This window comes from Gadus morhua, chromosome 9, assembly GCF_902167405.1.
Source record: "Gadus morhua chromosome 9, gadMor3.0, whole genome shotgun sequence".
NCBI lineage: Eukaryota > Metazoa > Chordata > Actinopteri > Gadiformes > Gadidae > Gadus > Gadus morhua.
Genome location: NC_044056.1, coordinates 16,230,803 through 16,253,302, shown reverse-complemented (window position 1 = coordinate 16,253,302; position 22,500 = coordinate 16,230,803). Strand labels below are relative to the sequence as shown.

At 44.8% G+C, this 22,500-nt stretch overlaps 3 protein-coding genes across 6 annotated transcripts in view; 2 read left to right on the top strand and 1 right to left on the bottom strand.

Annotated features, from left to right (window-relative positions):
- The window catches only part of lamb1a (laminin, beta 1a), a 29,073-nt gene extending 16,784 nt beyond the window's left edge, over positions 1-12,289 (top strand). For both annotated transcript variants that reach the window (XM_030365584.1, XM_030365583.1), the window contains 13 exons: positions 36-260; positions 470-687; positions 1,373-1,469; positions 4,898-5,267; positions 5,536-5,720; positions 6,104-6,345; positions 6,579-6,785; positions 7,443-7,587; positions 8,210-8,417; positions 9,100-9,241; positions 10,155-10,331; positions 10,554-10,713; positions 10,850-12,289. In XM_030365584.1, the coding sequence (XP_030221444.1) occupies positions 36-260; positions 470-687; positions 1,373-1,469; positions 4,898-5,267; positions 5,536-5,720; positions 6,104-6,345; positions 6,579-6,785; positions 7,443-7,587; positions 8,210-8,417; positions 9,100-9,241; positions 10,155-10,331; positions 10,554-10,713; positions 10,850-10,989 (2,516 nt within the window). In that variant the 3' untranslated portion in view covers positions 10,990-12,289. The remainder of the gene's footprint in view (positions 1-35; positions 261-469; positions 688-1,372; positions 1,470-4,897; positions 5,268-5,535; positions 5,721-6,103; positions 6,346-6,578; positions 6,786-7,442; positions 7,588-8,209; positions 8,418-9,099; positions 9,242-10,154; positions 10,332-10,553; positions 10,714-10,849) is intronic.
- Positions 12,290-12,629: 340 nt separating this feature from the next.
- On the top strand, positions 12,630-16,281 carry LOC115550496 (cytosolic 5'-nucleotidase 1A). Its single transcript, XM_030365589.1, has 6 exons — positions 12,630-12,852; positions 12,950-13,075; positions 13,291-13,423; positions 13,692-13,814; positions 14,038-14,171; positions 15,062-16,281. The coding sequence occupies exons 1-6, from the start codon at positions 12,817-12,819 to the stop codon at positions 15,320-15,322; spliced, it is 813 nt and encodes a 270-aa protein (XP_030221449.1). The 5' UTR covers positions 12,630-12,816; the 3' UTR covers positions 15,323-16,281.
- A 533-nt stretch (positions 16,282-16,814) lies between these two features.
- Positions 16,815-22,500, bottom strand: part of LOC115550495 (cadherin-related family member 5) — a 10,763-nt gene continuing 5,077 nt past the window's right edge. The window contains exons 9-16 of one of the 3 annotated variants that reach the window (XM_030365587.1): positions 21,710-21,807; positions 20,986-21,180; positions 20,734-20,844; positions 20,568-20,634; positions 18,683-18,859; positions 18,095-18,264; positions 17,456-17,970; positions 16,815-17,035 (exon numbers count right to left, since the gene is read on the bottom strand). In XM_030365587.1, the coding sequence (XP_030221447.1) occupies positions 17,029-17,035; positions 17,456-17,970; positions 18,095-18,264; positions 18,683-18,859; positions 20,568-20,634; positions 20,734-20,844; positions 20,986-21,180; positions 21,710-21,807 (1,340 nt within the window). In that variant the 3' untranslated portion in view covers positions 16,815-17,028. Of the gene's footprint in view, positions 17,971-18,094; positions 18,265-18,682; positions 18,860-20,567; positions 20,635-20,733; positions 20,845-20,985; positions 21,181-21,709; positions 21,808-22,500 lie in introns of all 3 variants that reach the window. The other 2 variants (XM_030365585.1, XM_030365588.1) reach the window with 2 other exon arrangements.

Below are 22,500 nucleotides of genomic sequence, written 5' to 3'. Positions count from 1 at the left end.
TTCCCTCGCCTTGTTCTCCATCTTCCCGTCGCCAGGCGCCCGGTGTGACGAATGCTCCCCTGGTTTCTATGGCAACACCCAGGAGGCGGGCGGCCAGTGCCAGCAGTGCCAGTGCAACAACAACATCGACATGCTGGACCCGGGCGCGTGCGACGCCGCCACGGGCCGCTGCCTCAAGTGTCTGTACCACACCGACGGGCCCGGCTGCCACAGCTGCAGGCTGGGTTACTACGGCGACGCCCTGACGCAGAGCTGCAGGAGTACGTCAAGACATCATCCGGTTCAGCACTGATCACACGATTACAGATTACAGAGTAGATGACATGATTACAGATTACAGCAATTATTACTTGGATCCAGAGAGTGTGTGTGTGTGTGTGTGTGTGTGTGTGTGTGTGTGTGTGTGTGTGTGTGTGTGTGTGTGTGTGTGTGTGTGAGACACTCTAACCCCCTGCTCTCTCCTTCCCAGAGTGTGTGTGCAACAAGCTGGGCAGCACGGCGGTCAGCTGCCCAGCCGACGGGGACTGCCACTGCGACGGGACCAGCGGCCAGTGCCAGTGCCTGCCCATGGTGGGGGGGCAGCACTGCGACCGCTGCCTCCCCGACACCTGGAACCTGGCCAGCGGGCGGGGCTGCGAGATCTGTGACTGCGACCCGGCCCACTCCTATGGAAGCTCCTGTAACGAGGTGGGTGCTCCAGCGTCAACAAACGACCATCTGGTGGTTCTCTTACCGTTTTTACGTATTTTAGAAACACAAGCTGTATTTCCCTCACTTAACCAATAGGGGGTAGGACCAAATATATAAGCCGTAAATACTACACATAGCCACAAGGGAAAGCAGGACATTACTGAAGGCTGCAATAGATACTTTAGCCACAGAGGGCAGCATCACAGACCAGGCGAGGAAAACCGAGGATTACGTCACACCGGTTCCTCTCCAAGTCTTCCGGTCCTCGCTGAGTCCATAAAGAAGTCCACCTGGCCATGAAAACCTTAGAACTCTCCCGGCAGCGATTACCATACGTGGGTTTGTGGCTAGGATCAGCTAGGAGAACACTCTCGCACGTGCTTAGAACACATCTTCAATCTCTCTTTACTTCAGAGCATCAGTTTACCATACCGAAAATACTTTATACAAATAAAGTCTCTTTAAAGCTATTCCTTTGGATTCGACCCCTCCTTCCACGAAGAAATACGTAATACCGTTTTCTTCGTACTGTTTTCATGACAGCCTGTTTTAATTCATCATCAGTGTATTCAGATTCAATCTGAAAATGGTTGGGATGGAACCATTGTGAGCGTGACCTATAGACTGAAGGTGCTATAGGAGGGGTTGTGATGAGAGTGGTCTGTGTGTTTGCTGTGTCCAGATAAGCGGCCAGTGTTCCTGTAACGCCGGCTTTGGAGGACGCACCTGCAGGGAGTGCAGAGAGCTGTACTGGGGCGACCCAGAGGTCAAGTGCCACGGTGAGGGTTTGTGTGTGTATGTGCGTGTGTTTGTGTGTTTTGTTAGTTCCCCGCTGGTCTGGGACTCCCTGACGGAGTGAAGAAAAAGGATCTTAATCCCCACTGCTGGCCGTAGATCCTCTTATACACGCCATTACTCGCCCCGCAGCATGGCAACGTGCGTCTACTCATTCGAAGTGTAACGCCTTCCTGTTACCCTAACTCCACGTGCGCAGTAACCCATGAAGCCCAGCCACTCATGACTTCCCTGAGAATTGTGGTGGGAACAGGCAGAAGGGTGCCTCAGCTGTTCCGGACCGTTCCTCCCCATACGCCCCGCTGATCTCTGCAGTGTGAGCTCCAGATGTTAGCCTCCAAGCCCCGCTGCCTGCGTCGTGTTACCATGGCGACCAGGCGGGGGATCTGTCTGAGCCTTCCAATATCCCACAGTCTCCCACAATGCACCTTTGTCCTGAGAGGTTGCTGTCCCGTATCGCTGCGACGTGAGTTTCCTGACAACAGAAAGAGAACTCTGTTCTATCTTTGGGCTGACTGAGGCGCTTGCCTGCCGGCTTCTCTCACAAGACACTTTGAAGCTCGTGATAAGCCACTGAAGCACACTGTTCATTTAGAAAGCGGAATGGGTCAGAGTCACCAACTGAGCGTTTACTAGTTGCCTTTATGTGTGGGGCGCCATACAGCAGAGACGAAACCAACCTGTATCCAGTGTGACTAATGGTTCCATTACAGGCCAAAGGGTCTGTTTTCCCATTCAGAACATATCAGAGAAGAATCCTTGCTCCCCAAAGCCCAGGTTATTCTGGCTCTGGCAGTGGTCTGTGTTTTCTCGGGGTGAAGGGGATGTTGACAGTAGTCCTCAGTGTTTGCTTGGAGAGGTGTTGCAAGGCAGGAAGACCCCCTCTATCCTCCCCAAAGTCTATGTGCTGTGCCGGTGTCAGGTTTCCTCCGCCTCATGTTGACTCGGCCGCCATGTTGGGTTCCGACCTCAAATCAAACACTCTCCACTAGCTGTCCATACATGGTGGGGCTCTTGAGATGTCTCTGCGCATGTTTGGTCAGCGAGTGAGGCAATCACTTAATCTCAGCTCCACTGATCACCCCATTGCAATGCTGGTCTATACTTCATGTCAGCACCAGGAAACAAATATTTATATGTATTATTCATTATATTCAAATATTTATTTTATATAGTATTTCACACACACACACACACACACACACACACACACACACACACACACACACACACACACACACACACACACACACACACACACACACACACACACACACACACACACACACACATGCATACACATACACATACACATACATATATACACACAGAGACGGACACAGACACACATACACACAGACACCTGTAGCTACTACAGGGAACCAAGGCTGTACCTTGGTTAGGGTGCATAGAGAGTGTAGTCCACATTTCAAGCTCCCAGGACTAAGAAAAATTGCACGACTGACCGAGTTCCTGAGACTTGCCCTGTGGGGGCCCCCCTGCCTGCCACTCGTTCTAAGCCCGGGTCCAGGCTAGGGTTAGGGTTAGGGCACAGACGCCTGATGTGTCTTGGCCAGGGCCTTCCAGCTGCAACCAGGTGCTGACGTTTCCTAATCTCCTGAAGTGCCCCCCCTCCACAAACGTGCCTCCCAGCAGCCAGCCCCTCCACACACCTCCACCCTCTAGCTCAGAGCCAGGTGGACGCTGTGTGTTGCAGACAGTTAGGAATGCTCATCCTTATCGGCCGCTGAGTGAACAAAAGATGCGTTGTTGAGAGAAGGGAGGACAAGTCTCACCGTGCCGAAGGGAACAAGTGTATCCTGTACTGCCTGTTCTCAACATGGGGCTTCATGGTGAAGCACTCAGATGTTTTATGGAGTGTTACAAAATTTCTTTATTTGACCCATGCTCTTTGCTTCTGTTGCCTCTGGAAATGGACACATGAGGGGGGGTGGGGGGTGTTAGTGATAGGTGGTTCAAGTCATGTCAAAAACACTTTTACTTAAATCCCTGTGTATCCATGTGGTGCAAGTTTGCATGCGCGTTTGCATGCGCGTTTGCGCGCGTGTGTGTGTGTGTGTGTGTGTGTGTGTGTGTGTGTGTGTGTGTGTGTGTGTGTGTGTGTGTGTGTGTGTGTGTTGAGTAGACTGTGTGTACAGGTGTGAATGATTCCATATTATAATATGACCTGGCTTCTAGGGCTGAATGTGTGTGTGTGTTTGTTGGCCTTGTGTGATGGTTGGTTTTTAAAGACATCAGTTTGCTGGTGGTCTGTTTGCCTACACCCTTGGAGCCCTTTGCTCATCACACATTGTGCATACTTCCTTTCAAGTAGACAAACATCCTCCTCTTTCTCCAATACCTCCCTCTCTCCCTCCCTGATCCCTTCCACTGATATGTCCTTCCTCCCCGTTTTCCTCTTGTCTGCATCCTATCCGCCATCTACCTCTCACACACGAGATTCAGCATGCAAAATAAGGCCCAGAAAGAAAAGCTTTGGATTTTTTTATGAAACAGGTTTGACCACTAGTTATAGTAGCTCCCCCTGTCATAGCTAGTCAAAACATTTTGGAGACCTTTGTTCTTCCCGTCTACATAAGATAATTTCATGTGACAACTCTCAGGTGTTCACATTTGGAGTAGTTGATTGTAGAGTTTTTGCCCAATTCACTTTCCATTAATAATAATATTATAAATATTTATAATACTTAGAAGGACCATGGGGATCCTTCCTCTCCTATCTTTATTTCAAAGCATTCTTTCCTCGTACAAGGGAACCCTAACATTTTAATCCATGTCGATTGCGTGGCCATTCTATCCACACACAGGATGTACTTGAAGCTTGGCCTTTAAGTCGTCATGTGTCTGGGTTGACTGATAGCAGCTGCGGGACTGGGGTTGGGAAGTTGCGGAGGCACATTTTGGCGTTTCTTCCATCTCAAGCTATTAATCACTTTAGTTCATATCAGCATACAGAGTTGGTTTAAAATCCTTATTGATAGAACATCTTTAGATTTGCTGATTTTAATCCCCATTTTAACAGCAGTTCAATAATGTGACTTCCTACAGGTTCATTTCTGCTCTAGCGTGGGCTGAGGACGCTAAAACATACAATTTAAGGGGAATTTACTGGAATTCTAAGCCTAAGTTGTTAAAATAAAGTGATATAACCGAGTATATTACGAACAAGGGAACTTTGCTCTCACCTTTACAAGTGACAAAGAAATGTGAAATTGGGCGGTTCCTTTTTTCTGAAAACAACTAGGCCTAGTTAAAACTACCGGCTTGTCGCAAAGAGAACTCCGACTGACCGACCACAACCGACCACAGTAACGACTCCCTTCCGGGTTGCTTCACATTAAGTCGATGGCGTCCGCTCACTCTAACCTCCCTCCCGTCCCCCCCCCCCCAGCCTGCGACTGCGAGCCCCGGGGGACCGCCGAGCAGCAGTGCAACAAAGCCAGCGGCCGCTGCGTGTGCGTGGAGGGGGTGTCCGGCCCGCGCTGCGATGTGTGCGCCCGGGGCTACTCGGGAACCTTCCCCGACTGCCAGCGCTGCCACCAGTGCTTCGCCGACTGGGACGTGGTGGTGGGACAGCTGGCCAACCAGACCCACCGGTTGGTCACTAAGGTGAACGGCATCAAGGCCAGCGGCATCACGGGTCCCTACAAGCAGACCATGGACAACCTGGAGAGGAGCGCCGCCGACGTCAGCACCCTGCTGGCCCAGAACCCCGCCACCCAGCCGCTGTCGGAGATCCAGGGCCTGCTCCAACAAGCCACGTGAGGACGCATGGCAAAGGGAGCTTTAAGGGAGTTCTTTCTTTCCCTCTTTGGGTCAGATAGGGTCAGGGGTGTGTCATAAATCTATGGCCTGTTAAGCCCTTTGAGAGTGTACCGGTGTTTATTTAATTTGATGGTTAAGGGTGGCCCTAACTCTAAAACCTTCAAGAAAGAGGATATCTTTTTTGTAAGAAGGTTTATTTACAGTGAAATAAAGGCATGGTAAATAACCCAACCTGTGAGGATGACATGTTGTTGTGTCTCTCAGCGATCTGATGGCCGAGCTGGGCGAGAAGTTGAACCAGACGGAGGAGTCTCTGGCGCTGGTGAAGGCGGAGGACAACAGCACCAACAGCAAACTGGACGCCCTGCGGGACGACGCCCAGAAGCTGCAGCGCACCGTCCAAGACCTGCTGGACCAGGTGGAGTTCATCAAGAACTCTGATATCAGAGGTACGTACCACTGGGAACTATCCCATAATCTATATATACAGGTACATCTAAATGATTTAGAATATCGTGGAAATTATGATTAATTTCAATAATTCTATTTAAAAAGTGAAACTCATGTATTATATAGATTCATTCCACCAATGGTGAAATATTTCCCTGCGGGTGTAATGAATCAGTATAATATTTGAGTTTCACTTTTTTAATTGAATAATTGATATTAATTAAGTTTTCCAAAATATTCTAATTTAATGAGATGCACCTGTCTATACATATATAACCAGAGCTGACCCAGACTCCTTATTCATAATGCAGATACAGAAATGTTAAAGTGCAGTGTTTCAGCCACGCTCGTCACAGTTCTTCTGCTTGTGTCCTCTCAACAGGGGCGACGGACAGCGTCACTAAATACTACAAGCAGTCTCTGGCGGCGGAGGCCCGAGCGAACGCCTCCACCGTTGACGCCGGCAGCCCCACGGAGAGCTCTGCCACCCTGCGGCGAGCCACCGAGAGCCAGATGAACCAGACCAAGGACGAGTTCCTCCGGCGCCAGGAGGAGCACGCCAAGAGACTGGACGACCTGGCCGGAGAGCTGGAGACCCTCGACCTATCAGAGCTCAGCGAGAAGGTATGACACAGAGTAGGGGGTCAACCAATCGTCGGTTTGTGTTTAGAAAATAAAGTGAAATACATCAAAAACCATCAGACTGCCGTTTTGCATTCATGCCGGCTAATAGAGCGATGGTCGACATCTGTCTCTGAAAACCTGGAAAACACTTTGACCTTAATTTCCTTTTGATGTTACAGTATGGTTGTGCGGTCCTGGTATTAAATTCTTGCCTTCCTCCCCCCCGCCCTCAGACCTGTGGCAGCCCAGCAGGACAGGAGGCCTGTTCGGACTCCCCCTGTGGGGGTCTGAACTGTGTGGACGGCCAGGGCAAGCGGAGGTGTGGAGGGGAGGGCTGTGACGGCCTGGTGTCCCTGGCCCACAACTCCTGGCAGAAGGCCCAGGACTTTGACAAGGAGATAACCAGCGCCATGGAGGAGGTGGAGAAGCTCTCCAAGATGGTGAGGGGAGCCCAAATGTTGAATTTATTTTGCTTATGGATGCAAATGGCTTATGCACTTGTAGCGGGCCTGTGGGTGTGGGTTCCCACGCCACCAGTTGAATAGACAATACATACACAACACACAAAGCAGGTTCAACTTAGGATGGTTTATTCACCTAGTAAGCACAACCAGGGTGGGAAAAGGGTCATCCACCTCCTTAATGATCCAGTCCTCTCTGTATCTTGCTAGCCCTAGCTCCGGCTTGTGGTAGCCTGCTCTCCCTTTCAACTGCAAACACTCCAGCTTAGTGGCCTTCAGAACTGCCTCGTTAACTGGAGGAATTCCATATATGGCCTGGGGGTGGAGCCAGCTGGTTGCCAGGCCTACCACTCCCCTCACTGCTCCCTGGCGTCTGCCACACACTATACACTATACTAGACAAAGCATGCTTTGAAGACAACTGGTACTTACTATCCTGAAGTTAGGATACAGACTTTTTTTACCTGTTGCTTAAACAATGTAGGGCCATTTCTGGAGAAAATGCCCTGATCATATTTAGATTTGGTTTTAGTAGAAGAACAGCTGAAAAGGCAGAACCGTGATGCAGTATATATGCTGTGGGCAGACTTCTAAAAAGAGGGGTCTTGTTGTTTGGTTCCGCCTGCTCATGTCCAGGTGTCTGAGGCCAAGCTGAAAGCAGACGAGGCCAAACTGAGCGCTCAGGACGTCCTGCAGAAGACCAACCAGACCAAGCAGCGCGTGGACCGCAGCAACGAGGAGCTACGCACCCTCATCAAGCAGATCAGAGACTTCCTCACCGGTAGGCCCATCCCACAACCTGTTATAGGCCCCTCCCACAACCTGTTATAGCTCTCCTTCATAATGATTAACCTCACCGATAGGCCCCACCCAAAACCTGTTACAGCTCTCCTTTATAATGATTAACCTCACCGATAGGCCCCACCCACAACCTGTTACAGCTCTCCTTTATAATGATTAACCTCACCGATAGGCCCCACCCACAACCTGTTATAGCTTTCCTTTATAATGATTAACCTCACCGGTAGGCCCCTCCCCCAACCTGTTAAAGCTCTCCTTTATAATGAATAACCTCACCGGTAGGTCCCTCCCACCACCTGTTATAGGCCCCTCCCACAACCTGTTATAGCTCTCCTTTATAATGAATAACCTCACAGGTACCTCTCACACAACCTCTAATAGCTTTCCTTTATAATGAAAAAACTCATTATAAAGGAGACCTGTTATAGCTCTTCTTTGTAATGAATAAACTTACCGGTAGGTATCCAAAAAAGGGGTGGCTGTTTTTGTTCTGCCCAGGGACAACAGATGTAAATTAGGTTACTAGCAGATTCGGGTGCGCCTAATAGTGCAGTGCACTGTCTGTGTTAAAAATAACCCCTTTGTCCTTTGGCGCCTCCTAGAGGACGCAGCCGACCTGGAGAGCATCGAGAAGGTGGCCAACAAGGTGCTGGCCATGCAGATGCCCACCACCCCTGCCCAGCTGCAGAACCTGACCGAGGAGATCCGGGAGCGTGTGGGAGACTTGGGTCACGTGGAGAGCATTCTCAACCAGAGCGCCGAAGACATCCAGAAGGCAGAGAACCTTCTGGAGGAAGCCCGCCGAGCCAGGTATGTGCCGTCACCACTCTAGACTCTATTTGAATGCATTCCTCCTAGTCATAGTAGGTGTGACAAATAAATACACTTTATGAATGAAATTAAGTGACTTTGGTCCACAGGGGGGAAGTCAAACATATAAGGCACATTTAAAAACAGTTTTCACTGGCCAAAGTGCCGTACATGGTGCAAAAAAGGCAAATAAAAGAATACATACCACATACATAGACAGTACACGAAAACATAAAAAATAACATATCACAAAAGGGGAGGACAGGCTAGGGAGAAGAGGTGTGTTTTGAGCTTAGATTTAAAAATGGTGACAGAAGGAGCGTCTCTAATTGAAGGCGGCAGTTCATCTTAGCAATGACTCAGCTGGTAAAAACTGATCTTGACTGCGGCAGCAATTTGCTTGTCAAAGCAGAAATTATTCGAGCACGACAAGAGGACGTTGTGGTCGACGGTGTCAAAGGCGGCACTGAGGTCTAATAAGATCAAAATGGCTAGTCTAGACTGAGGAGCAGGTCATTCATTACTTTCAGCAAGGCTGTCTCAGTGCTGTGACGTGATTTAAAACCTGATTGGAAGGGTTCCAAAAAATCTCGGCATGGTTTCAAAATACATCTATGTATATTGCGAACCGGCCACAATGTTGGCCATAATCGTTTGTTGTGCGTGTGTGTGTGCGTGGCAGTAAGGAGGCGTCTGACGTGCGGGACTCAGCAGTGCTGGTGAAGGAGGCCCTGGAGGAGGCTGAGCGGGTCCAGGCCACGGCCAGCCAGGCCATCCGACAGGCCAACTCCGACATCAAGGACACCAACAAGCTGCTCTCCTCGGTAGGACGGCTGACTGACTTTTATTACTGGGTGAAATTCTGGTTTGTACTAATGGCCTCAGTCATAGTTATCCTTTTTATTAATATATATCATTTATATACTGTATATTAGTTATATATATCTATAATAGCAATCTAGGCCATTTATATCTATAAATAGATATAGATATATTTATATATATTTTTTATACCTTTAAGCATCCTTTTGCATGATGCCCGATCATGCTCAAGGATAAATAATATGAAGTTGACATAAAAGAGAAAAGATCTTCGAGAGTATTGTGTCTCTTCACACCGAGTGAGTAGAGTGTGATCCTCTCTGACTCTTCACACTGAGTGAGTACAGCGGGATCCTGAGTGAGTATAAGGGCCCGTTCACACGAAGCCGATTTCATGGCGAAACCGCAAAGGTCTTGTACGGTTCGGCCTTCCGTACACACGAAGCCGGCGAATCCGCTGACCGAAACCGCAAACTTCTGAAACCACCCTCGGAGGTGGTTTCAAATCTACCCGGTTTCGTTTTGGATTCGTGTGTACGCCTGAAACCGACTGAAACCGCAAACCATGACGTCATCGCCCCACCCCTCGACCTCCTAGCCAATGGCTCTTAAGCCCGCGGAGTCTCAGAAATCACATGCGAGTATGCGCATAAGGGCAGCCTTTATGTGCATGCTCGCCTCTTCTTCTTATTTCATTTCTTCTGGATTTCTGTACCAGAAGAGGCGCCCCTTATGGGCCTGGAATGTGTATTACAGCGTTTCTACAGATCTACCCGGTTTCGCTTGGCTTCGTCTGTACGGAGATACTTCGAAACCGGATAGATCGAAACCGTAACGGTTTCGCCCGTTTCGGCTTCGTGTGAACGGGGCCTTAGGTGAGGCAGCAGAGTGACATCTCTTGTCGTTTGTGTGCAGGTGGAGACGGAGACAACTGATTCTGAGTTCAGGCTCAACAACGCCACCCAAAGGCTACAGGTGTTAGAGCGAGATGTCACACTCCTCCGCGACCAGGTCCAGAACACCAGCCTGAGTGTGGAGCAGACCCAGAAAGATGCCCACAGCATAAACCAGGTCGCAGAGAAAGTCAAAAAGGTCAGTTGAGTGTATATTCTGTGTCTTGGATTTTGTGTGGTCACCGCAAGGCGGTAAAGCAAAGGTATCTAATGTAGGTTTTTTGGTTAGAGTTGAATTCACACCACCACTTGACTTCATAGTTGTGGGTATATGTATGAACACTGTGTGTTTAAGATTATTATTTGCACAATCCACACAACTAAAAAATCACTTTGTCTGTGCGTGTGTATTGATATGTAGACCCTTGACGGTGAGCTGAAGGATAAATACACCATGGTGGACGGGCTGATCTCTGAGAAGGGAGAGGGTGTCGCTGAGGCCAAGAAGAGGGCGGAGCTTCTGCAGCAGGAAGCCAAAGATCTCCTCCTACAGGCTAGCGACAAGCTACAGCTTCTGAAAGGTACGATAGCAAGCTATGTTGATATGCATTATGATGCTATATTGCATTGACTATTTGAAAATAGGTACAAACGATGTTTACCCGTATGTCCATATGCAATGCTGATAATATAACTCTGTTAATTCTGTGGGTGCAGACCTGGAGAAGTCGTACGAGGACAACCAAAGAACTTTGGAGGAGAAGGCCAACCAAATGGTGGAACTTGAGAAAGCAGTCAAAGAACTTCTGGATGACATCAGCCAAAAAGTCACTGTTTACAGCACCTGTCTTTTCTAGGAGCCTGGAGGAGAGAAATAGCTTCTCACATGACACATTGACAATCACTATTCTGGCCTTGCATTTTACCTGCCATCTGCATGTTAAACACCATGCTCTGCTGATCTTTTGATCACCTCTGGAAAGCACTACTGCTTTGCTGTATTGCAGACAGTGGAGCAAATAATCATGGACATTTCCCTTTCTACACAACTACTTTAGGAAAACACAGGTTCATCCATTTTTGTCGTTGGTTCATGAAGCAAATCTAATTTACAATAGAACCAATACATGCTTGTTTGCTCCTTAATTGTAACATTTAAATTGAAACCACATCCCGATTGTTGTCCGCAGTATAGATAACCTTTAACCAGGAGTTCAGCCCACCCAGTTCAGCTGTTCAGGATCAGAACACATGTCTGATGACACAAAAGGGGAGCCCCGATGACAGGCTCATTTAGCTTGTTTAAAGCAGTAAGTTAGCCTTGATATGACCTGCCTTGCTCCAACACATACCTCATAGATGCAACCTATGACATGAAGTATCGCTATAAATGTTGACATTTTAAATAACTTGAAAATTGCGATAGACCAAACGTTGGCTATAAAAGAACTGCAGGTTTGTGGGTGGTCGTGTTTATGTTCAAATGATGGGTTTTTATCATGCAGTGTGACAGAACTTTCTTACCAACAAGCTTAAAGCAAACAAAAATAATGAGCACAGGGAGGGTATTATTTATCAGTTAGACGTCTGTGAGATGGAATAAGATAGTTAATCTTTGTTTAAGTCAAGATAATGTGATAAGCTCTCTTACACCAGAGAGAAACCAGCAATCACCATTCCAATTCCAGAGCATGTTTTTAATATCTAAATAGGTTGATTTAAAAACAAAACCAAAGTATTTCACATTGATAACAGTGTTTTTTACAGTGCAGCACATTCAAATGCACAACACAGAACAAAATTCCAATTATGTCAAAGGCTGTATCCATGCAGTTGAGGAATATGTAGAACAATATTAGCCAATATGAGCTCATTGACATGATATTTAATGAATAACAATCAAATAAATCATTGTTTTCAAGTAAACCAAGAAAAAATAATGATGAATGTTACACTTTTCGAAGAACGTTATTTTGACTATTTGTTAAAGCTTGGTAAAAAAAGCCACAAGCCATAATTTTTTTAAAAAATACCATGAGACTGCAGTATTCTGAACTTGTTTTATTGTATTTTTGAGAATACTCTATGACCAAGTTACCTGTGACATTTTTCTACACCCTATCAATTTTGTAATAAAAAAACCCATTGAAATCTTGACTATTTTTTGCTTGTATAATGCATAAAATACACACACAAAAAACATGAGTGTCGAGGAGAATCATCTCAGTGAATGAAATCCAGGTAAAGTGGGCAAATTCGACACACGTATTTGCTCGATATAATCAGTAGATGTCAGCGGATACATAAAACAGTTTGAATTAAATTAACTAATCTTATCAGCACGCATACCATCAACTAACCCCGATGTTTACCTTCGAATCAGTTATAAAGTTTTCCTCTACATTGTATTTAACACAACTGAACATAGCTCACTCATGTTAACGATCTGACTTTGCATTGTGTTTTTTGAGAACTGTACCGGATGTTGTTATTGTAGTTCTGCTTCTAGCCTGCCACTAGCTTGACACACCGTCGCTTACCAAAGCAACATCCGGTTTGAAGTTTGACATATCTGCGGCTTAAATTAAAGTTTCTGGGGTTCTCTGTCGTAGATGCCACCGCATGCCCAGTGAAACAACCCCTTTTGAATCCTATCCGTCAATAGTATAACATTAAGGAACAACATGGTTTCGACGGTGCTGAACACCGAAGTGGAGCAGGTAACCTTAAGAGTGGTCTGTAGCAGCTAGGTCAGAAAAGTTCTTACTCGGGGCTCAGCCGAAACTGACCGAGGTAATACACCTCTTTCCTCCGCAGAGAGACTCTGCTCATTCCGTGGTGGTCGCCGTAGCGTTTCATGCTGTGTTCGAGGCAGAAGCCCCAGGAGGAGACGGCCCGACCACATCACCTTACGCCATGGGAGCTGCGTTCCCTTTCATCCAGGTGAACCTCCCTGGGCCCTTATTTTGACTTTATAATGTGGACCATGGAAGAGTTGAATGTATATTTAATGGCAAAATGGTACTGTATAGTGTTACAGCAAATATCTTTGTTTTAACGATTAGTTCGATTTATTTAATCGTTTTAATGTTTTTTCTGAAACTTTACTGAACTACTGTTACTACTTACTTTAAATGTATGTTTCAACATTTTCTCAGGCTATTCAACGAGTAAATGAAAGGCTCCTGGAGAAAAATCCGTCCGAGACACTACTGTTTGACATCATTTTGATATCAACAGAAGACACAGAGGAGCATCAAACATGCAGCCTGCTCAGTTTAAAACATTACGGTGAACCATAGCACAGATTCTGAAATAATAATTTCAATGAGCTCTTCCAGCAGCAACTGGAATAAAAAAAACAATTGAAAAAATAACAATTTGAATATATTTAAGGTGTCATTGAAATAAACCCACTTCTTTCAGCCTCATTCAAGAACCCTGCCCTCTATCTACTATAGTTATGGATAATATCAGTCCAAATCCAATGCTGGTGAATTGTGTCTGCTCTTCCAGCGGAAATGTTGTCTAACAGTATCTGTTCATTACTTCTGATCAGCGCTGGAAATCAGCAGACTATGTTTCTGCGCTGCACAGGATCTGGTAGAAGGTCTGCGATCCAACAATGTCAAGCTTTTCCTCTCGACGGATTCCAGTGACGTTTGGAAGGCCTCACAAGGAGGTTTGGTTCACCAACGTAGTCATACACTACAATTTCTGGGATTATTTGATAAATTACAATTATTTGTTCTAAATTAAGCTATTGATTTAAACAAATAAGGTATTTTATGCATGTCTCATAAGTAACATGTCTCCTAAATAAACAAATGTCAACAAACTCTTGAGTGAGTACATGGATGCATAGACGGATGAATACATGAACCGTGCTGTGGTGTTGTGTGCAGGCATCGCAGGGGCTCAGGTTGTCCAGCAGACGGCGCTACACTCCACCGAGCAGCTCCGAGTTAGTTTCTATGGCAATGCAGAAGGCTTTCCGGATGACTGCACAGCCAGCCCCTCGGACGTCCCAGATTCTCAGGTATGACGGCTGGCGCAAGAGCATGGTACACCATATTTGTGGATGGGGAGGCTAGATCGTTTTTACCGTCTTTATAAGGCGCCAAGGCCAGGGCATGCGTGTTTCTATTTTCTTTGATAGAGGATTTAAGGACCTTATATTGTACTTTTATGTTCTGTGTAAATGGTGATATGACCCATTCTTGAAAATGTTCCAGTGATGTATTATTCCTTAAGCGCGCAGAGCACAAATATCTGTCTTTTAGCATGTAAACCTGCTAATGGGCCCAGATAGCAATCCCACATCTTTTTCAGAAAATGCCCCTTTTAAATGTGCTCCTTTTTAATGTTGTGCCATTAATGTAGTCATAGGCAGGTGCTGAGGCCATCATCTTAAGTAGGGATGCACCGAAATGAAAATTCTTGGCCGAAACGGAAACTGAATATACTGAAACAGTTGGCCCAAAGCCGAAACCGAATACCGAATGTGGCTTTTGATGTTTTTCATTCATTTTGCTTTAATTTTTCACCATTGCATAAATCAAACAATTAAATGTCCTTTATAAACTTTTTTGTCTTGCTTTTCAATAAAAAAAATCAATTACAAATTTGATAAAATTTTGAAATATTTATTTAATGCTGAACATTTTCTAAAATTCCAGCAGACCTTATAGCAAGAATTTAAGAACAATGTAACTTTAAATAAATGAGTAAAACAAAATTCTTTTTTTTTTTAATCAAAAATAAAAATGTCCTGTGTATTTTTTCAGCCTTTTTACTCCTTCGGCCGAAACCGAAAATTATGTTTTGGGCCATTTTCGGCCGAACATTTTCGGTGGCCGAATATTCGGTGCATCCCTAATCTTAAGCGCACAGCCGTGAAGTTCCCCCTCTCTGCTCTCTCTCTCCCAGGAGCCCCTCAGGGAGTTCAGTGCTCTGGTGGGCAGGATGAGGCAGAGGTTCGGGGTGGAAGACAGCCCTTTGACCACCAGCCTGATCACCGGGGGCGGCACGAGGAACACGTGTCTTCAGGCTCTGAAGACGCTGCGCTCCTGGGGCCTGGCTGTGGATGAGGCCTACTGCTTGGCGGGGGCCCCGAAGGACCCCATCCTCTCCCTGGTCAAACCTCACATCCTCGTCACGGTCGGTCCACATTCTACCCATGCTCCCTGACCACAGAGTCCACACGCTGGCAATCTATCTGCTACATGACTGGTAGCCAAATTAATGTTACATTTTGTTGTAAAATGTCACATAGATGGCAACTTTATTAAAATAGATAATGGTTAACTCCAAGGTCAAATTACAAGCTGGATTAATTCAACTGCACTTGCCATACGATCCACTTAAAATGTGTCTTATCAAGATATCCCATTTTCAGCCAATTCTATAAAGATCACAATTTAGAGAAACCAAAGTAGTGACCCTCATGCTCAAATGTGGTGGATGTTGTGTGAGGATGATTCCAATAATAATTGTGGAGTTGATTTTGTGCATTTCACAAACCAGCCTGAGTATTGCTCTAAAGCAGTTCTTTGTTTTTGATAATAAATAAATAAACATAATGCAGGGTTGCTCTAGGCCAAGAAGTGTTAAGTAATATTTATGCACTATAAATGTATAGATCGCCGTTTAAAAGGCTATTGGTGTTGGGAACCTCTTCGTGCTTCTCTTGTGTGATGGCTAAATCTATTAGCCAGTCGTATTTATTTTTGATCCAAAGTGTATCCATCTGTCTGGTCTACTTCCTGAAAGAGATAGTACAGTTTTTCTTATAAAAGGAGATGTTTTTGTGTGTCTTTCATCCTTTAAGGGAAATTTAGACCCCTTCAATTTCAGGAAAGACTATATTGTGATAATTAGTTGTATTAAAAATCTAAAGCGGAAGGGTTGGAACACCTCTGGGCATGAGGGCGCTGTGCCGTGTAGCTGTACGCTTCACTTCATTCACCAGAGCTGTAAGACTGGCACAAGACTTGGGTGAAAACATTGGCACAAGAGTCCTTTTATATACAGCCTATTTGTTCGTTTTGTTAGTTCTGGCTTCATAAAAAATGTTAATGTATTGCTTTTTTATACCTTCAATTTACTCATGTCCGACTCAAAGACAATAAACAACCTATAAAGAATAATACGCATTCATGAGTTCATGAGAAAACAAATATCCACAGTGGAGATCAGTGGCGGTGTGTTTTATATTACAAAGTGCAATAATGATTGGAATGTTGAAACAGCAATCTTTAGCCTTGTGGGTGTGGCCACGATCACGTGTAATGATTCCACTGTTGCCTTGGAAGCATATCTGTTATGATTCCACTGTTGCTATGGAAATGTGCAGTATTGCCGAGTATGACAGTTTCCCCATCAATCAGATGTTATTTCATTTCACTGTCTAATAAAATACCCTCTATTGTAAATGGTCATTGTAAGATCATAGCACCAGCAGTGCTTGGTAACTTCTCCTAATTAAGCACATACTGTGTATAATCTATGGATTTATGGACAGGGAAATAGTGTTGGTTACCGATTGCCACGTAACACATACAATCCATTTTAGTGACGCCATGCGATGAGAGGATTAGTATTTGGCATGGGAGATGGCTAGACAAAGTCCATTTCTGTCATATAATTTATAACTCTTATCTAACTAATCATGCACCACATCTTTCAAACCAACATTGTTTATTACTTGGTGTATCTCCTTGTCCTTTTTATAGTTTGCATTTAGTGAGGGGAAAATATTAAACAGACAAAGTCAATATGCATTTGTCCGTCATGTATACAAGCATTGACGCTTTAGCCTTCCATAGGCTCCTGAAGCGGTCTGGTCCTTTTGGGTCCCTATTCATTCTATAGTGGCCAGTGTCTTGGAGAATCCCCTAAAGACTTGGAAATGGAAAAGAAAATCAAAAAAGATTATAAATATATTTGTTACATTTTATCATATTGCAGTGTTTCACAACAGATTTTAAATATTTACATATTTACATAAAATAGACACAATTTAATTGTAATTATAAAGGACATTATGATTACTGATACATAAAAAAAAAAAAAAAAGTTATATATCATTCTGTGGCACTAGAGTTGCATAACATTTACAACAAAATCACAGAGACAGCGCTCAACAAAGACAAAAGTGCTTCTGACTGGTGCCAGGGGATAGCCCATTCCAATGTCATGGGATTGTCCCCACTGGATGATTTTAGTGCGTGAATCATCTTAAATTATCTTCATTAAATTCTTTCTGAATCAACCTTCTCTCACAGATCTGACGTCAAAATTTCATTATTTTCTGAATCTGACCCTGAATCTGAAGCCTTGACTTCCAAGCCGCTGTCCAGGTTCACATCACCAAACATCACTTTCCGTCCGGGCGTTGAGTCCTCTTCGTTTCCGCTTGAGGTCGATGCCTCGTCGTCTTCCTCGGCATCCTGCTCCGTGTTGTCTGGGATGATGTGCACGTCCTCCTTGGCGTCCGGCACGATGTCCTGCTTGAACCAGACGGACTTGTAGCCCTCCTCCGTGCGCCTCTCCTTGGTCAGAATGGGCTTCACCTCCTTCTCGCCGTCCACTCCGTCCATCTCCGACGTGCTCCCCTCTTCTTCAGGCAACATGGCCAGGAGGGTTGCTGCAGACTTCATAACGGTTTCCTCTGTGGCGGCTGTGTTTCTGGCCATGGTGGACACCGTCTCTGCACTCAGCTTGCGCCTGAGCTCCGCGGGACTGGCCTGCCCCGTACTGTCCGAGTCTTCGTCCTTCTTGAACGCTTCATTGGTGTACTGGACGCCGTCGTTAGGAACCCCTGGACCTCGACCGAGCTGCAGGGGCCAACATCAAATAGTTAAGAGTGAAAAGTAAAAGACTGGAAACTGTTAACAATACAATGTGTTCAGGATGTGAGGTTTTTATAGTGGACAGGAATCTGTGGACACAAGAACTCACAGAACTTCGGAAAACACTGGCTTCGGAAAGTTTCCCCCAGGCTGCTTTTCCGTGTTGGACACGATAAACCAAGTATCCAATGATTCCCAGAGATATGAATAGTAAAACGGCCAGGGTGGCTCCGAGAGCCGCCATGTCTGATGCACCGTATCTGCCAGCTCCACCTGCAGCTTAAAGAGCAACAAAAACACCTAATAATCAACAGTTTGGTAACACTTTACAATAAGGTCACATTAATTTACCATTAACTAACATAAGTTAATGCAGTCATTAGCTTTATAGAGCAGATCAATAGAGGTTAGGGTGAGCGGCCATAATATAACGTATAAATTAAGACCTTAGTTCACATGAACACCATTAGTAAACATGAAAACCGTTAATTGATTAGTAACAATTAGTTTGCTGTTAATTAACTGTAGTTTGTTTTCTTCTAAGGAAACCTTGTCGATTGGAATTAGAACAATCAGAGTTGGAGAAAGCAATTTCAATTAGCTGGCTGACTGCAAAGAGCAGCTTGGCTTTTTCTCTTCATCACTCTTGAATTTGATTAGTGCACGATGCGAATTTCCTCCCTGTCAGACGTGCTACCTGGTTGAGAAGGTGTTGAGCTGGCAGTTGAATCACTGCCTTGAGTTGTCATGCTGCCGTCAGTAGTAATACTGTCAAGAGTAGACCCAGGGGGACTAGAAGTAGGAATGGATGTCGTACTGGAATCGGTTTGAGGTTCAGAGCTAGTGGTTGGAGCCAACGTTGTGGTTGGCTGCCCTGCAGGAGAGCAAAGTGTTTGTAACTCAATACTCTACTTATTTCATGCCTGTATTTATTTCTTGTATTCCTGAGACCAGTTTATCCTCAAATAAACAGTGTTACCAATAGCAATTGATGTATTGGCAGGCATTCTGAAGGCGGGGCGCTAAATCCTAATTGATAGCCGATGTGATGTGCCGTTATTGACGGCCATGCAATTTATTGTTTTTCTGTAACAATGCGCTTGAATTATTGGCCAAAACGACAGGAGACATTGGGCCAACATGGGACGAATGACAGACTGCTTACTAAGCTACTATCTACTACTATCAGAGGAAAGGTTTGCCATGTCTTTGTTTCAATTTGGTCCACTTGTGCCCTATAGAGGGCACTTCTTAGGCTGTCGTCATTTGGTATTGTTGTCTGAAATTTTAGTGTATGAATCTAGTTCCTGTAGGGCTTGTACATCGGGAGGCCACATTCCAATGACCGACTCCATTGAGGTAGTAGAGAAGCAAAGGCATGTTGGTAGTATTGGTGTTTTGGTCATTGTTTAGTAATAATTAATTGTGAAATTATTTGTCGTTATGGGGCGACGTTGCGTGTGAAACAGCTATAGCAATTTATTTACGTTTATTTAGGATTGTACATTACTTAGATAAATTTGTTTTATATAGCGCTTTTCAAAAGTTAAAAGACACTTTCAATGAGTGCACAAGCACACAAGGGGTGAACGGGGAAGGGGTGGCTAAGAGAAGGTAGTAAAGACCATATGGGTCCCTATATAGTGCACATCTAATACCCATAATACACCTTCAAATAAGTGTTCAACTGATGCACACTTATTATGAGCCTATATTCAACGATGCACAGTGGTTATTGTTGTCGTCAGATTTATCCAATAGAAAGGGCACATACTGGTTCTTTATGCAAAATAGCTGTCGAGGGACATTTAAATTGTCTTTTACCACTACACACAATGCGATGATAGATTTCGGGCACATTTAAGTGTCAGAATCTTTCCTAATTCTCTGCCTTCCCTTAATATACATAGTGTTCACCATATAGGTAATGAGGGAACAAGTGAGCCAATTCAAACATATCCCATTTTTTACCAAACATGGCATCCGATATCTTCGGAAAGCGAGTCCACTTCCATGAATTGGCCAACATTTGAGCAATTCTGTGCGTCTTTGCATAGGGCTCATAAACCTCACACAGAACAGTTCACACAAACTCTCCTAAAATGCGTCCCTATTTGAAAGATAACTACAACTCAAGGGTAGGAAGTAAAAATGCCACGCGTGACATCATTTGAAATCCTCCAATCACATCACATCCACCCAATGATAAGTTTGTTAACTCTGCCGTACTGTGACCTCATCTTCGGTCCACGCCTGTTTGTGCAGTTCACCAACGTTGCCTATGAATCCGGCTTCAGGGGGCCCGAGCACCTGCCCTTTGCCCATAGAGGTCCAGAATCCCCTCTTCTACCTGGTTAATTTTGTTCCATCTGCTCCTTTCTAAGAGTAGCGCAACCTGCCCTGCTTAAGGTCTCCATAGGTCTGGTGAAAGCATTGTGGCATATTTTAGATGATTTGTAACTTCATCAAATCAGAATAATTTGGACTCCAAGACCCCTTTCAGCATGCAGAATTAGAATAGGCATTCATCATTACACTAGGAAACTGGTGGCTGAATCATAATAAATCCTAAATTGTCCTACCTGAGGTCACTTCTACCTGCACTTCGGCTGTTATTACATCTCCAACTGCAGTGTCCCTTGCTTTGACCTAGGAATGTACAAGCCAGGTAGTATAACATCTCAAACACAGTACAGTCGGTCCATTCGACTGAGATAAATCATAAATTCATGGTCTGGATTATCTTACCTGTAGGGAAACGCCACCCAATGGAGAGTCCTTCATCAAGAACAAGTTATGCCCTATTATTGAGAAATTGCTGATTCCAATGATTGAATACACAATGTAAGGATTCTCCCCCTGCATTAGAAGACATAGACTGTAAGTCAAACCTATGGATCTAGTTGTTAGTCAAATAAATAATGTTCTGAACGCCAAAGATGATTCCAAATCATCATCAAACAAGAACAAATGTTAAGATTGAGCTCTGCCCTATTTTACCCCAAGGAAGTCTTCATCTGTAGCCTTGATTATCAGGGGCGTATTGTCAGTTGATTTAAAAACCATGGAGCCCAGGCCAGAGACAACGCCACTGTATGGAGCCCCCTCAAATACTGGCTCATGCAGACTCTTGTTGACAACCTGGATTGTGACTGTTGTTGTGGCAAATTGGAAGCTATTGACGATTTGTGCAGCCTGGAAATGGAGAAAACATTAGGGTTGGTTGGTTGTTCAAATGGCTGACGGTACAACATTTAAGTACTAAATGTCTACAGTGAGCCTGGGCTATAAAATAATCGAAGTTGCTCATTTGCTCTATTTACCCAACTACATAGCCCCATATGTGCACAGTATGTACCATGTATGAACACACTACAGGCCTCAGTGAGCAGTTTCAACCTTGTATGTACACACTAGAGGCCTCAGTGTCAGTTTGAACCAGTATGAACACACTACCGCCCTCAGTGAGCAGTTTGAACCATATGACCACACTACCGGCCTCAGTCAGCAGTTTGAACCATGTGTGAACACACTACAGGCCTCAGTGAGGGCCTAGCCCGGCAACGCCGGACAAATTGCAAACTTCATGTCTTGAACCGCTATTTCCAAGGGGCGACACCAAGGGGCGCAGATAGAACTTGGCATGCAAAAAAAATAAACTTCTTTGTGTTGTAACACACAAAAATACAGACAGACTCGAATAGAATTGTAGGCGTTGTTTTACCATGACACTGAGGACGATTGGGCCGGGGACATCCGCAGCTTTCGTCATTGTAATGTTTCCACTGTTCGCATCGACTTGAAACAGATTTCCTGCGTTTCCTGAAAAGTATGAAAAGGAAAGGATCTGTCCAAACAGCTTCCAATGTTCAATACACAAGTGTAAGAAGGAACTCAATTCAATAACTTTTGTATAATATTGATCACTTTCCTGAAATATCTAAAGCCTGATGAGTTTAACGCCGTGTTCAAGGCCAGTCTGAACGTGGGGGGGGGGGGCGGCTGCATATATTGATTACAAACAATATATGCAGCAGTTTAAGCTTATTTTGGAAACAAAAACACTGGCTAGATAATTAAGTCTGTAAATTATGAATTCCACACATTGCTGTTATCAGAGTGAAATATGAACGATACAAACACGTATTGGATAATTGTATTATAATTGCAATTTTATTAAATCTTTAATATACTTTTATAATGATTTCATTCCGATGAAGGCGGCAGTGTTGCCATGTTTACAGTTGTTACTGATGTCAATTCAGTAACAGCTTCGATCAACAAGTCAGATCTCTGCAATGAGGGTTTCTGACCTGCAATTACGAGTTCAGTTCATTTATATCAAATCAAGGGCTTGTTTCTCCAGGGTTGTCTTAAGTAGGTTAAATCTTGTTTAACAGGCATTTGAATGTTTCACTTTCTTTTGCTTCGTTTTAGTTTTGACTAATCAAGTTGAGGGGGTGGGATAGGCATAAGCAAACAGCTAGGAAAACTCCAGCGGTACGCTGGGAAACC